This window comes from Elaeis guineensis, chromosome 1 (genome assembly GCF_000442705.2).
Source record: "Elaeis guineensis isolate ETL-2024a chromosome 1, EG11, whole genome shotgun sequence".
Taxonomy (NCBI): domain Eukaryota; kingdom Viridiplantae; phylum Streptophyta; class Magnoliopsida; order Arecales; family Arecaceae; genus Elaeis; species Elaeis guineensis.
This window is the reverse complement of record NC_025993.2, coordinates 129,486,754-129,503,080: the sequence shown is the minus strand read 5'-3', so window position 1 is coordinate 129,503,080 and position 16,327 is coordinate 129,486,754. Positions and strand designations below refer to the sequence as shown.

The window sequence follows — 16,327 nt, the reverse complement described above, 5'->3', positions numbered from 1 at the left end:
CGATCGTTATTGCTATCCGTAACACTATCACAACCACCCCCTAACACAAACACCGTGGCCACTATCTCCTCTCATGTTCTGGTAAGCACCCTTCTCATCCTTTTCCCTCTTTTCTGCCCCTCAAATTCTCAGCTCCCATCTCTCAATAATCTCAATCTTGGGACCCTAGATCGCTTGGTACCACTGCCCAACATCTATACCAGCTTGGTACCAGCCAAATTAGCTCTGTACTGGTTTGTACTGGTGATTACCAACCCAACTTGGCCAAGACGCTCCAATTTTATGTAGGAGTGAAATAGGTCGAGTCAGACCAAGCTATGAGCGACCTGACCTGAACTGATTCCTTGTTTGGGTCCTAATGTTGGCCCCAAACCCAACCCAATAGAAGATTAGGTCGAATCGAATCAGGTCCATAGCTAAAATTTTTGACCTATTTACCAATAAGTCATTCATGTCCCATCGGGTACATGTATAACTCGATCCCAACTAGAAAAATTTGAATCCTAATCGGATCCAAGGTCATATATGAAGTTCTAAAGTGAAAAAGTTAAATTTGGATAAAAGAAAATCCTAACTTCATCATATGACACGAATATCTCATTCAAGACATGTTATAGCATGACAATTTTTTTTCCAACAATGCTCAAAAAACAATTGAAGAGAATTCCAAAAGTCGAGCATTCCCTATGGATTATACAAATTATGATGTTTAAAGATATTTAATAAACTGAAACAGAGCATGGATAGAATGCCAAGTTAGTCATATTATCAATTTACAGTCTAAAAGTCTAACTTCCCATCCAAGGATATCACTGAGCTATTTAGTTTGCTATAACACCCCTTATGTCATATGAATACAACCAGATCAAAAAGCTTGGATTGGTGGGATCAGGGTATGTCATCTCGATACCAGGCGTCGTACCAGTGCCACACTATTACAATGTCGATATAGGCCAGTTCAACATACCAACCCTAGAACCACATACTAGTACTAAAATGATACGGTACGATATATCCCATACCATCTAATTTGGTATAGTATGGCACACCTTGGCTGGGATGATGATACCATTTATTTCAAACCAAGTTAAATGGTTGTACATATTCTAGTAAACAATTCCTAGTGCTTGCAAGCACTATGCTTTCATTTCTACCATATTATATGCATAGATGAAGTTTATAAATGTAGTTTACAGATTTTCTGCTAAAACCTGTATATGGGTTAAACGATCAATTAAAATAAACTTGCACAACATGTCCAATGATCAATACTTTATAAATCATTGTATAAAACAATGAATAAGGTCAATAAATCTAACAGCAAAAGTAATTAAAGATTCAATTATTTATGGTTTTCAGTTTTTTAACCTACTTTTCTTATTAAAAAATTCCACAATTGAAGTCAGGTCGGTTAATAGGTCAGAAGACCCAAATTAGACACATATAACAATCAAGCTAGGTCGAGTTAAAACTCAATAAACCCAGACCCGACCCAAAATGCAGAATGGGTCCAAATTTGGAACCTGACATAGCCCCACAAGTCCTTAAATCGGGTCCGGATTGGGTCCAAGTGAGTCAGGTCATGGGTCAACCTGACCCATTTGCAGCCTTAGTTTTGTGTTTCTGTGACTTAAGGGGCATTCTAGTGTCAGAATCCTATCATTATGGTACCAATTGTATCATCCCATCCCAGTGGTACTTAAAATCTTGATCGCCACCATGTGTATTAGATGTAGACAAACCTAGCACCAATGTTTCATTTTCTGTAGTGATACTAGGAGAAGTAGCATATCTATTAAGTTAGAGTTCCCATCTAGTACACAAGGCAGCAATATTAATGCAAGATTATCTAGGTATCCAAGACCTAAACCCCATCCTTCTTGACATATGTAACATGGATACCTCATGTTTTTGTTGCCATTTTGAAATTATTTTGTTCCTAAATGTCATGAAAAGAAAAAATATTGATCAAGCATTGTGCCATTGCATATATTGCACCACCTGAATTTTCACACATCTAACAAAATATATCTAGGCATTTTACTATCAAGCATGTCATCTTCCACCATCCCAGTTGCCAAAGCAACTATGCAGGAAGCAATAATGAGCAGCTTCCATAAATTAATTAAGGTCTCTTATGTGTTATAGAAAAACTGCATGATTTTTTTTCCACATATTAGTGAAAAAAATCAGTTGCCCAAAAATGTTTCCTAGGAAATATTTAAAGAAAAAGAAAAATCTCAATCTACCACAGTACACATCAGATTAACAATAAAATAACAAATTCATATATAGTTTTTCTACTTCGACGAAAAATAGAAGGACATGCAGGTGCACCAGGAATAGCAATTAGACAATAGGGATAAATACATACATCATTACTGCAAAAAATATCCTATGAAATAAAGTTGGTGAGATGGCTGACCATTGGAACTACAATATCTTCTTTTGCTGTGTTCCTCAGAAAGGTATAGGACAGCATACCAATGCTTTGTGTAGGCCTATTTGACAATCCCCATAAATATTAGTCAGTTTCTGAGTAGACAAGCATGAAACAACTTAATATCAGCAACAAATTGAAACACCATGGACCAGAAATTACAGTCGTCTAGCAATATACTAGGAGAGGGAAGGGGAGGGGGGAGTGATAGAGAGAGCAAGCAAAAGGATGACCTTTAAATAATCACCTATCCTATCTACATCAATGATAAAGCAAGAAACATATTCATTAAATTAATTGATAGGATAAGCATATTTGACCGTTATATGTTCACATAGTTGCTTATGATATCATATTTTCTTAAAGGGATATCATAAAATTCCTTTACTAAAAACCTGAATAAATAAATATATGGAGAGAAAGTGTGCGAGAGAGAGAGAGAGAGAGAGAGAGAGATAAAAGCTAATTAAGTTTAGAAAAGAAGATAAGAAAATCTAGGATAACATGGATAACTTGTCATAGTAGAATTAAAAGACCTTGCTTGTCCAAGGATATAGATCTTCATAATGCATGAACAATGAATAAGGAACTAACTCGAATAGATGGGATCATGAGTGCGTTGGTCACAGTTTAGATATTCTCTGATCGAAGCCCTGAACCACATTCCAGTTTCTAGGTCCAGATGTATTACTATTTCCAGGCATTCATCAAAACAAAGCTATATATATTGTCGCTAGAGTTTTTCATTTTTTTTTCATTACAACTTTCTGGCTATCTTATACCAGCATCGGACATCCATCCTCCGAGCATCTTTTGTTTTGACCCATATTTTCAGTAGTATATTCAAATAAATAACAAAAGAACCTAGAACCATAAACTTTCAAAGGAATCAGGAATGTGTTTGTCTGTATCTGTCTACCCAAAAAAAGTGTAAATCTATTGGTAGTTACAAACTATGTATGAATACATGTGCATATACGTATGTGTGTGTATATATATATATAGCAATTTAGAAACAAGATGATAACCTTCTTCCTCCTTTTGCACAGCTACGGGAGAACACAATGACGTCAGCACCAAGTCTCATGGTACTCGTTTTAAAGCCATTTCCATCTAACAAAACAACATGGTTTAAAAAAAGTGTTTTAAAAAATACACCAATTTTAGAAAAGAAAAGGTGTACTTCAACATACAAAGCATATTTTACTTTGTCAACTATAGCAACTCACATTGTCCAATGGTACTTGCTACTTTGGACTTTGCTGAATATCCCAATGACATGCATTGCCGCATTTTATCGGGGTCCATCCCACCACCATTATCTGTAATAATGCCAAAACAAATTAAAGCAGTTAAAAATAAAATTAAAAATATACTAAACATGATGAACTCATAAGTTACAGGAAAGTTTTAGTATAGTTGGCATCCTTGAGATGAAAAATGAATGCCATACATTAGAATACACATATTCCCTAAAATATATGTTCTGAAATAATCATAACAGCCAGTACGGTATGAGACTGCATACCGATTCAGTGCTAGTACATACCAACTAGTATGTCAAACCTTGACTTCACTCATTTTTTCTTAAAAAACATAGATCATCTCAAAGTTGAGATGGAAAATGATGTTCCTTACAAAAGTTATGTATATAACACCATTATGCAATACTTTAAGCTAGTACATTTCATCACTACATATGTTATTGCTTCAAGAAGTCACAACAGCTATAATGCATTGTTAAAATATTACACACAACTGAAACATTGGCCAAATAGTCATATCTTAGTATCTTATAACATTATAATGGATATAATACATTTGAGTCATGGCTACTATATAACTATGATGGCATAATAGCATGGTGGCATAAGCCTACAAATAATGAACTCCACGCCCTCTAGCCAACTCCAACTTGGGTTTTGTTCCTTCGCACCTTGGTAGGGAACTAGGGATCCCATCTTTCACAAAAGGCTTCGCAAAAAACTACAATGGTTCCACCAAGCAATATAATGATTAATTAAAGGGACAAGACACCTAGGAGTATAGTGTGAATTATAAGGCTTTTGCTCCCATTGACAAGATAATAATTATGCAGCTTTGATGTTGTTTCCATCATTCAACATTTGCTCTTGTATCAATTGAACATGAAGATATTTGTTCCATCATCATATATAAATTAGGTCTAGTTGCATCCTCCTCTTGGTCTTCTGGATCCCCTGCAACTTTTTATTTTATCTGCATCTGAGTTATTTATGAATCACAAAGAGGCCCCTTGGGTCTAGCTCAGATGCTTGTTTACCTGATATTTGCAACAATCTCTTAAGTGTTAGCAAAATGAGCATTATCATGCTGTCCTTCATTCCTAACTTGACCATACAATCTTACTGCTGTATATGAATGACATGATTGCAGAAGATAAATTTTGTCAAGTGTAGAAAATCTTGGTCCCTTTCAAGTTTTCCTTGGGGCATGACATTGCTATAGTGTTCAAGGATACCTACTTTTAGAACAGTTGTATGCTACAATTAAACTTCACTTGAAGCTTTAACCTGATCCATCAGGTTACGTCAGCCTGTTGCAGCCTAATTTATTGATGGTCTTGTTCACGCATTGCCTCTATTGCCCATATGATGGATCCATCAACAATCACAGACCACTTACTGTGTTACTGTTCTCTTATCCCTTTAATTCTTCAAAAAATTCATGGTACCTCCAAATGAGAGTTCTTTCCATCTTCGTCGCAATTCAATTTGATGATCTAGCTTGATGTCGACTCGACAAGTGATGTCATAAATTGTCAATTCAGGACAACCCATTTTCGCTACCTTTTGGTAAACTCGGAAGTCGGGATGCCAAAAAGCAAGATCATAGGATCCAACTCAATGTTCGCTGAGTATCGTGCCATGTTTGATACCTCCATATTGTTTGGCTTCATTTTCAATTGCATGACATGTGGATCCTCCTTGATGGTCCTACCCCCTTCACTGTCCCAAGAAGAGTTTTCTTCAATTTCTAGCAAAATCCTCTCCAAGAGCGTGGCAAGCAGACAAAGATTGTTATCGCTTAATCTGATGGCAACACTCTCTTTAAGATGCTCTCCTTGCCACCAATCCTTCTAAACCAGTTAGACCAAGGATCTCCGACTCGAAACTAGACCTTGTGCCGGTGGTACGAGTCGGTACGCCCCCATGCCAGATCATACCAGACCCAAACCAACACTGAAACAAGAGATGAACCAGGGAGGAAAAGAGACAAAAAGAGAGGGGGGAGGGAGAGAGGGAGAGATAGGGAAGGAAAGGGAGGCTAGCGGAAATGCCAGGAATGGCCACCGAAGGGCCGCGAAGGCCGTCGAGGCCTCCTGGACTCCGCGAGAGAAAATAAGAGTAGAGAGGGAGGAAGAGAGAGAAGATGATGGAGGAAAAGGCACGAGGAGGCTGCCAAAGGCCATCAGGTGGCTGTCGGATGACCCAAAACAATCCTTTGGCCACCACGGGTTCAAAATAGGGGTAAACCCCTATTTCGTCATGTTTTTAAAAAAAAAACGATACATGGTGAAGCCGATAATGGATTTTGCCGGCTTCACTGTACATCGTATTTTTTAAAAAACACGACGAAACAGGAGCTTCACTCCTATTTCGAACCCACGACAGCCATGGCTATTTTGGGCAATCCAACGGCCTTCCCCTCCCTTCTCTTCACTCCCTTCCCCTCTCTCTATCCCTCTCTTCTCGCATCTCGCAAAAGACCGCCGAGCCCCGGAGGCCTCGATGCCCCTCCAACAGCCTCGATGGGCTACCGCTAGCCTTTCCCTTTCCTTCCCTCCCCTCTTCTCTCTCTTCCTCTCTTTCCTTCTCCCTCGCTCCATTTTCGCCGGCATTCCAAATCTGACGTTTGAACTGCACCGGTTAGTCGCCAGTACCATTCGGCAAGCTCCGAACAGCTTCGTCTGGCGCAGTTCGACAAACCATGTTAGACTGTAGACTTTTTCAGAAACTTGAAACCCTATTTTTAAACCTTTGAACTCTAACCAGGTTGTTACAGTATATATGAATATCATGTATGCACCATTTCTCTGGTTTCTATTTTTTTCATTAAATTTTTGTGAGCTGACTACCATGATGCCTCCACTATATTTGGGTCATTGCCAACTGAAAATTAATGCACTTTATGTTGGCTTCTTCTCATCTTCTTCAGGCTACACAGTAATGATTAAATATCCAAAAAGGTAAAATCATCTGGTATGCCAACTTCCAAATGACTGAAGGGCAAAAAAACTGCATTTGAGACACCAAACCCAAGAAGAAAAGCAAACAGCCTTTAAGGTGGATCACCAAATCCTAAATAAGATTAATTAAGCTAAGACAAGTTTCACTGATACATTAAATAGAAAATAGAATAAAAAGTAGGCAAAAAGAATGCTAAGACTAACAGCTCCGACTATGATCATAAGGATTCATAAACTGCAGAAATCAAACTACGAATTCAAAATGCAGAACACAACTAAAAATTTAAGTCAGAATCTGAAAGTCTGATAATTTATCAGCTAGTGCAGCATTGACCAGAAGTACTTCAGGAAGTAATGCAACGCACGGCCAACCACTGTTTCATGAATAACAATCATGAATGACAGTGGGGAAGAGAAGGCCTAAAAATTATGTGCAACCTGGAGAAAGTAAGGTTTCCAGGTATATATTAAAGAGGATCGAGGAAAGAAACATTCTAGAGACTTTGTTACCCATTTAACATTTGTTTTACAGCCCAATTAGCAGAGCAATTGACATTATATATGCAAACAAAAGCACCAATTTCTTTCAGTTTGGAAGATTTATCTATTTCTGCAAATCCCACACATAAAGGAAGCAACAAAAAGACTCATGAGTTGCCCTAAACTTCAGCAAGTCCAATGATTGAAATATTAATTTGAACAGCCAACTCCATCAATTAGGGGTGTCAGCGGATCACATTTGGGTTGGGTTTGGTCACAACCATTACCCAAACCCAAAATATATATGTTAGATCCATGCCCAAACCAAAACCCAGTTAAAACCCTATATCCATACCTAATATGATATCCAAAAGAGACAGTCCCGGGTCAGGTTTCGGGAAGAAATGGTAATTTTTCTACACTTTTGGGCTATTTCTAAAACTATCTAGTGTACCCAAAATGTTACCTTATGAACTGTAAAATGTGAAAAAGAAGGATAATAATATAGAAAAATATAACTAATTGTATCTTGAAAAGGCATCTATTCAGTGGTTACTTTTGTTACCCAAGCATCCATGCAACTAGAAGACATGAAGAAGAAAAGAAACCCTCCAACAATTAAGCTCAATATAAATATTTTTATAACTAATTATATCTTGAAAAGGCATCTATTCAGTTGTTACTTTTGTTACCCAAGCATCCATGCAACTAGAAGACATGAAGAAGAAAAGAAACCCTCCAACAATTAAGCTCAATATAAATATTAAATCAGAAATTACATACTATGAAAAAACTAAATTATTAGTAACAACTACTAACCAAAAAACATAAGACAAGGATAGGCATTTGATGGAACAAGTACTCTCTACTTGATCTTTTTCGTTTCTAATTAAAAAATTACACATGTATGTATGTATGTGTGTGTATTTATACATATAATGGAGTCAACGTCTTGGAATGTGGGGTATAGATATGTCTAAATTCAAACCTAACCTAGTAAAACTTCAGGTATAATTTCAGGTCCCAAACCCAACCCAAATCCTATATTTTGGGTCGGTTTACAATCAGGTTTGCAGGTTATCAGCCTCCATGGACACCTCTACCATCAATTACGAAAACCTTATGATTTCATCAAACTTCAGTTAAGTTTTTGGGGTTTGAAAAGCGTCCAACTGCTGATGTGCAGCAAAAAATTCCATAATAGTAATGAGTACAAAGTGGTCCAACAGCATATAGGCAATCGATTACCCAATCTCACATAATAAGTTCCCAAAGCTTCATAAAAAGCTGGAAAAAGCTCTCATACAATGTTATATAAAGTAAAGTTTTAAATTCTATGGGATGGAGGTGTCCCAATATCTTCATGGAACCGGATGTCCCATTGTCCCGTCCCGTGCCGTCCCGATAGCTATCCCGTCATGCATCCTGGTAAATATCCTCCATCTCTCTCCCTTGTTTTTTTTTTCTTTGTTTTTTTCTTTCCTTCCTTCTTTTCTTTCTTTTTCTTCTATCTTCCTTTCTTTTTTCTTTCTTTTTATCATCCCTTCCTTTCTTTCTTTTTTTCCTTTTTTTCTTCTTTCTCTTTCCTTCTTCCTTCTTTCCTTCCTTTCTTTTTCTTCTCCCTTCCCTTCTTTCTTTCGGTTTTCTTCTTCTTCTTTCCTTTCACTTTTTCTTTTTCTATCTTCCTTTCTTTTTTTCCTCTTTCTTCTTCTTTCTCTGTATAGATGGATTTCGAAGTCCCAATCCCGTTTTCTCATAGGAACAGAACGGGATGGCCGAGATGCCCTCTGTTCCACGGGGGCATACAACCTTGATATAAGGAATAGAGTCGGAAGAAGCATGAATGTATGTTCATGAGTACATGAGCTTGGCAGATGAGAATTGCGAGCAATGGGTTCATGATATTGGTAAGAATACATATAACAAACAACAATAGTACAAATTATACACTAAACCTCATATCATCTCCATGCTACCCACTCAAACTTCTTACAATAGAAACATGATAAAATGTATGGTAATTCCTCTATCATTGTCAACAGTTTAATTACAGATGTATATCCACAGGAACCTACTAAATTTTAATTCAGATATTCCATTCAGTTCATTATTTATAATTGTTCATCATCCAAATCTTTACTTGTTAACAATAGTTCAAAATCAGTCATATTTCCATCTCATCGATCAACACCACACAACTTGCAAACAACTTCAGCGTCAAAGACTCCTGGATATAAATAATTTGGTAGTACCGACATAGTGTATGACAAATACAAAACAAAGCACAAACAAAAATTGCTTGTTGGAACAACATGAAACTATGAGAAACAATAATCAACAAATAACACATAGAGGGCACTAACAGAAATGGGAATAAACAGGCAACATACAGTTTTAAGCCCCACTCAAAAGTTTTAAGTTGTATTGTCACATAAACATATCTTGCCTAAACCAGATTCAATATGCATATAAACATCGGTTTGCATGTATTTAATGCATGTGATTTTAGGAGTTAGGACTTATGAGTAAAAAAAAAGATGCATCAAAAGCATGTATATACAAGTCAAGCCTCAAGTCAGATACTCTTTACACCTGTTTTTTCAAATTATTGTCCACAGCACTTGAAAATTCAAATTAACTAAATTTCAATTTTTTAATAAAAACTAATAAGTGCAGCACCATACCTTCAACAAGCAACATTCTGGTTCCATCTTTCTCATTGTCTAGCATATCAATGTTCACATATGTAGCTCCATTGCAAACCTTAAATTCGAAAAAAGAAATACAACTTTAATCACTACAAAAGCAAGTTATCAAGATGCATGATGCACAGCTTTGAGTAGATAAAGGTAAATACCTCATCCAGCGAATTGTCCAAAAGCTCAGCCAAAGCTGTTAAGGTAAAACAACATAAACTGTAGTTAATAAGAAGAACAAAGACCATCAACAGCACATAATGACCCAATCCAGCATGCCTACGCAAATATTATACAATATATGTAGCTATAACACATATAACCCAATAAGTAAAAAGTAGATGATACTGAATCATGCTTTAAGATGATTTGCAAAGTTTACCTCCAAGTGCCCATTTGTGACTGGTAGCATTAGAATGTAGAAACTTTGGGTGAACTCTCACGTGATCCATCCCTGATGCTGAAACCAGAACACCTTTAGGCCTCCAAACCAACAAAAGTAAACAAGAAGAAGACAATAGAAGCACAAGATATACCTGACTAAATAAATTAAAATGATTTAACACTATGGGAAACACATTATAATAAATTTACCTATCAATGGTGAAAAATGACAAAAGTTCTTTATATTGGCCAAGACATGTGAGTGCTCCAACCATAAGCTAATAGCTCATGCCTTGAAGCATGAAAATTTACAACATATGACCACCCAAATAATAAAGAGTGAATAAATGATGACTCAAAAGTATAGCATAGCAGATATATGCTGTCTTTTTTTTTATCTGACCGACAGTTATGATGTTGCACATATCCTTATCAAACAAAAACTAATGAATGAGAAGCCTATAATTAGCTATTTATTTGCATAGGCGATATTCATGGGAGCACTTAATTCAAAAGTACTACATTTATGCCTCAAACATGATGGCCCAATGGCACTACCATATAGACTTCTCACCTGCCACAATCACACCCTCGTGATTAGCTAGTATAGATCTGTAGAAATTCATGAACTAAAGATTTAATTATTCAATTAGTCCAAAAGTCATTGGAAACATGAAAAGTGAAAACATTAGATAACCACAGAGTAGCATGAACCCATTAGTGTTGAAACAAATACCAAGACTTTATAGCAATTATTGTAGAATTCTGAATAGTTACACAAATAATTTTTTTACTATATCATGATATTTGTGAGTAATGGTAAATAATGTACCAATCCATTTCTCCTTTTGTATGTTGTAAAAAAACTCAAAGAAGTCATTAGTACACCGCCAAGCAAAGTCATCAGTACACCGGTAGGGAAGTGATCTTTGATAGTGTGTGGAACATTAAAAAAAAAGGTTATCTAGCAAATAGAAAACATGGGATGTATCCAAAAGAATCACCCAGCATGCCCTAGACCAATCTGGCCATTCTAGATAGGTCTGAACGAGTTTCAGGAGTAAAATCCGCCACATGTAGAATTCAATCAAGTACTGAATCTTCAAAAAGCCACAACTTCTAATCCAAGAAGAACTTAACAATACCAAACCAAGTTGATATAAGAGTCAAGATCTATTTTCTACACAAATTTGAAAACCCTTTAATATACTTATGTGTTTGGGTAATTTATATCCCTTTTTTAACTAAGGGAGGAATCAAAACCTAGTTGGGCAGAACTTGACTGGTATAATAAAGACAAGTTTTTATCCTCTTCAAACTAGAAGAGAAATCTGACCAATTAAAAAGAATGAATCTTTATAGGATAGCAGTACAAGTTTCCCTCTTTTAGCTAGAAGAAGAATCTGATTCAAGTAAGGAGCACCTCACTAGGATATATAGAAGCCATATGCCATTGTTTTGGAAAATAAGAATAAAGAGAGTGAAAGGAAAGAACATGGACTCTACTTTCTACATAATAGTACCCAACAAAAGGAATGAAAAAAAATAGCATAAGCTCTATTTTTCACTCGCAAAATGCACTTAAACTTATAGATCATGAAAACCAAAGAAGGCCAAACCAGCCAAACCAGCCAAACCTGATGGTTTGGGCAATACCAAACCGAACCAATCAAGAACAAAACAATGTGGATAGTCAAATCAGTTCAATCCCTTTAAAGCCTCCCAAGCCACCCTCTACCTTCCCCCCCCCACCTCCCCACCCCAGTCCCCCCAACTCAATGCCCTCCAAGGCCCCCCCCCCTCTCTCTATCTCTCCTCCCAGCCCCTCCTCCCAATGCCCTTTGAGGTCCTCTTTCTCCCTCTCGTCTCCCCCTCCTTTCACTCTCAAGCAAATCCTCACCCATGCCGTTACTATCAGCCTCCTCCACAACCCTTTCATCTCTACCCGCACCGTCACCATCGCTGCCCCCTCCGACCTCTCCCTTGCCCAACCCACCTTCCATAATGCCTCTCCCTATCCCTCCACCTTCGCCTTCACTACCAAGATGGGGACTAGGCTCAACACCCCAGCCACTCTATGTCTATCCCTCTCTCCCCATCCCTCCCTTCCTCTCTCCCCCTCCCTCCATCCTCCCCCTCCCTCTCCCTATTTCAATATATCCCAACACGGCACCATATAGATCCACACCATACTGAACTGATCACAGCAGCTATAACCTCTGGTACTGGTTTGGCGAATCTTGATGAAAACTCAAAAGAAAATGGGTTCTAGATTCTATTTTCATCAATTTTCCTATTTTTTTTACTTTTTTTAAAAAGATTCTAGTTGAGTGGATTAAAAGAATTTCTTCCCTCATCTTGATCAGATCAAATGGTATCAAATCCTAGGGTTCCTACTTCATAGATTCCTAGTTAATGGTTGAGATCTATTAGCAATATAAGCAAAATGATGGTAACTTTTGGTACTTAATGCACACTAAAAGACAACTACAATTTCTACTTTGACAGATGATAAGATAAAGGAATGTCTCACATAACTGAAGGAGAAGATTGCCCAACTCACGCAGCTCGTATCCCAACTAGCGTCACATTCAACTCAAGCATCATCAACTCCTAGCATAAAATTATCTCCCAATATTTGGAGATGATGAGAAGTTTGTTCTACCAATGCTGGAAGAAATGGACACCTCACTATGAAGCATGAATCCAAATCACAAAGCTAAACGTTCAACTATTGGATAGGAAAGTAGGTGCTTTCCCATCTCTACTTTTAATTTAGAAGCTAAATTCGACACATAAGAGGAGCACTGATCCAAGAGAATCATCTGACCATCATGGAACAATCTAGCCACTTCAAGTAGGTCTAAATAAGCTTTGTAAAATCCAGCACATTCAAGACTCAATTGAGTACCAAAACTTCACGAAGCCACAACTTCCAATCTAGAAAGAATTTGGTGATGTAACTGAAGACAAAGTTGATATAAAAATCAAGATCTAGCTTCTGCCCAAATTTAATTTTTTTAAAATATATCTATTTTAAATATTTTAAATATATCTATTTCAATTTTTTGAATATATCTATCATTTTTTATAATTTATATTTTCTTTTAATTAGGATAGGCATCTAAGCTAATTTGAGCTAGACTTCACTAGTATCAAAAAAACACGATGAAGAAATTTTTATCCTCTTCTAATTAAAGGAGGAATCCAATTCAAGAGAGTGGACCTTTATAGAATACTACAGATCCAATTCAAATAAGGAAGATCTTGCAAGTATAGAAAGAGGTATATATCATAGTTTTGGAGAATAGGTACAGAAGAAGCGAAAACAAAGAGCATAGACTCAACATTCCACCATAATACATACAACAATTTGGGATCATGAAAAATTAATGAAGGCGAAAGAGATCTAGACCTTAGCTTCACTAATTTTTCTATTTTTAAATTTTTTAAAAGATTCAAGTTGAAGAAATTTATCCTTCTCCCTAATTCAATAAGTTTTTTTACCACATAAAACAGCCGCAAGCAATTATGTTCCATGGTCGAACGAGCTTCTCATAAACCCCCATTTAGAAGAATACGTCTATAGAGTGGACTCAACACCATTCATTTTATAAAGGCACAAGCCTTACCTAGTGATTCAATCTTTTTAATTAGTCATGTTAGACCTTCATGGATCCCGTTTAACCTCTGTCATAATAATTTTGCTGGTTGTAGTAATCCCAATTACCTAAGACACTTCACTTGATATAAGATATAGGTATTAAGGATTGGAACTGACCTAGATGAAAGAACAGCAATTTGTTTATCAAACCAAATAAGTGACAACTCGAGTCTGATAATCTGAATTGCTTCATGGAAAGAAAACAGATAGCATGTCAACAACCTTGTAACTAGAAAAAAGTTATCCACGATACAGAATTAGATTAGCTATATTCAATCATTATACAGATAAACCATTATCAGACACTTAAGTGGGTTCAAATAGCCTTAGTATGGCATCTTTACACCAGTGATTGTTGTATGGAGCTTGCTACAGCATAAACATGCATCAATTGTAGAAATTCAATTTTAAATTTAATTAGCTCCCATCAAATTTTCTTTGACATGCAAATGAACGAATAGAATGAAATGTTATAAATTTTACCCTTATCAGAGAACAGCTTCCATTTGTAAAGTCAATAGTCAGATGGGAAATTTCCTAATTCCTTTCAAGGCTACAGAAATCATATGATAAATTCAAGTAGTGATGTTACCGCATGATACATTCTAAATAAAGATGCCCCAGTCCTTACTATGCCCATTTTTCCCCTATTTTTGGTGAAAGATTAAACCGCATTATTATCACAAGTGAAATAAATTAGACATCTATGCACCACCCACCAACATCCAAGCGCCAAAATAATTAAATCTTTGTTAAAGGAAAAAACGGAAACCAACCATAGTGCAGCGTGGAATCGGCGATCGGCCTCTCTTCGTAGTCGCCAGCCTTCCAGAACTGCTTGCACCCCTGGAAACCCGTCGCGGGCGGTGGCGGCGGCGGCCCCGCGACCGCCAGCGGCAAAGGCAGCGGCAAAGGCAGCGGCGGGGGGATATCCGGGGGGAGAGGATCAAGAAAGCCAAGTGGGAGAGCCGCAGCGAGGCCACCCTCCGCCCGCAGCTTCTTGAACGGCCCTCCGTCGTCGGAACCATTGGGAGACCCAGATCTCTTTGCCCCACCGGCGCCGTTCTCTTCTGCCTCGGAGTCGCTGTCGCTGCTGCTGAGATCGATCACCGCCGGGGGTTCCGACGGACGCCGCGGCGGTTCCGGCGCTGGCAAGTTGGCGGACACCGGCTGGTCGCCAGCGTCGACGATCTCCGCTTTAACGATCGAATCCATGGGGGATTGTTCTTTTTCTTTTTTAGCTCAACCTAGTTATGGAAACAACGGGCATTTGGCTCTTGACGGTGAGGCGGTTGCTTTTGGTCCAAGAAACTGGTACAAAATTACGTTAAAGTCCTCACTTGCTATATTACCTTTGGACTACCTCCGATGGCGGAGCGCGTGGGTTACAAGGGAGAACGTGCGGATGCTTCATGGAAGCTTTTTTTTTTTTTTTTTTTTTTTTTTTTTTTTTTTTTTTTTTTTTTTTTTTAGGAGGGGGATAACTTAATCGACCGATAAAATGTAAAGATAATGATATGATATGCAATAAAATATAAAAATATATTTATACCGAATACGATAGTATTCTACTATCAAGAGTAGCTCATGAAGGATGTGGGTATAAGTGTCCCTCCAACCTAAAATCACCACGGTGATTTGCAAGAACTCACTGTGCTTTGGTGCTAGCTATCTAAATTTTTAATTCAGTAATGGAAGATTTCTGGACACAGTCAAGTACTTATAAAATCGGTGTGTGAATCAAGATAGGATTGACCGCTCCTAGTTTCAAGAGATAGTGCTACATTGTATTTCAATTCAGCAAAATCTTGACCAAAGTAATCCTTATGAGGAGTCACAGAATTTATGAGATTGAGACATATTATGGATGTACTGATTAAGAGTTAACAGTTTAAGTCTAAAGTCATCCTTAGCATTGAGGGTCAAAGAGATGAATTATATGGTAACCATATGCTCAGGGTTCTTGAATGTTACTTTGCGACCATTTGACCTATCCGGACATCAAGTACCATTGCTAGATGTTACTTTGATTGGTACAGAAATTTATTTCTATGCTATTGGCTTAGGTTTGAATTTATGGGGTCACACTCAAAATAAATTTTTGACTGATTAGATGGCTGATCAACAGTTGAGAATCATTCAAGAGTGTAATTGTCAATATGATCGATGATTAACCTTATGCAAAAATTACAATGAAATAATTCGCTAAAGATTAGTGAATTATAGAAGGATTAATTAGTAATTAAAATGTTGATTAGCTCAATTAATTGAGTATTAAGGTTTGGATCAAGTCTAATTGAATTTGATTCAATTAGGTTTGACCCAATTAGGTTATGAGATGACCTAATCGTTAAGAGTGTTTGATTCCTAATTTGATCAGAACTTGAGCTTGAGTAAATTTGATTTGATTAGAATTTAATTAAGTAAATTAGATG

At 37.2% G+C, this 16,327-nt stretch overlaps 1 protein-coding gene across 1 annotated transcript in view; it reads right to left on the bottom strand.

Annotated features, from left to right (window-relative positions):
* LOC105061307 (protein MICRORCHIDIA 7) overlaps positions 1–15,160 on the bottom strand; it is a 58,306-nt gene extending 43,146 nt beyond the window's left edge. The window contains exons 1-7 of the mRNA XM_010945317.4: positions 14,669–15,160; positions 10,227–10,304; positions 10,006–10,040; positions 9,833–9,911; positions 3,670–3,762; positions 3,469–3,553; positions 2,426–2,501 (exon numbers count right to left, since the gene is read on the bottom strand). Coding sequence (XP_010943619.2) covers positions 2,426–2,501; positions 3,469–3,553; positions 3,670–3,762; positions 9,833–9,911; positions 10,006–10,040; positions 10,227–10,304; positions 14,669–15,107 — 885 coding nt within the window. The 5' untranslated portion in view covers positions 15,108–15,160. The remainder of the gene's footprint in view (positions 1–2,425; positions 2,502–3,468; positions 3,554–3,669; positions 3,763–9,832; positions 9,912–10,005; positions 10,041–10,226; positions 10,305–14,668) is intronic.
* Between the last annotated feature and the right edge of the window lie 1,167 nt (positions 15,161–16,327).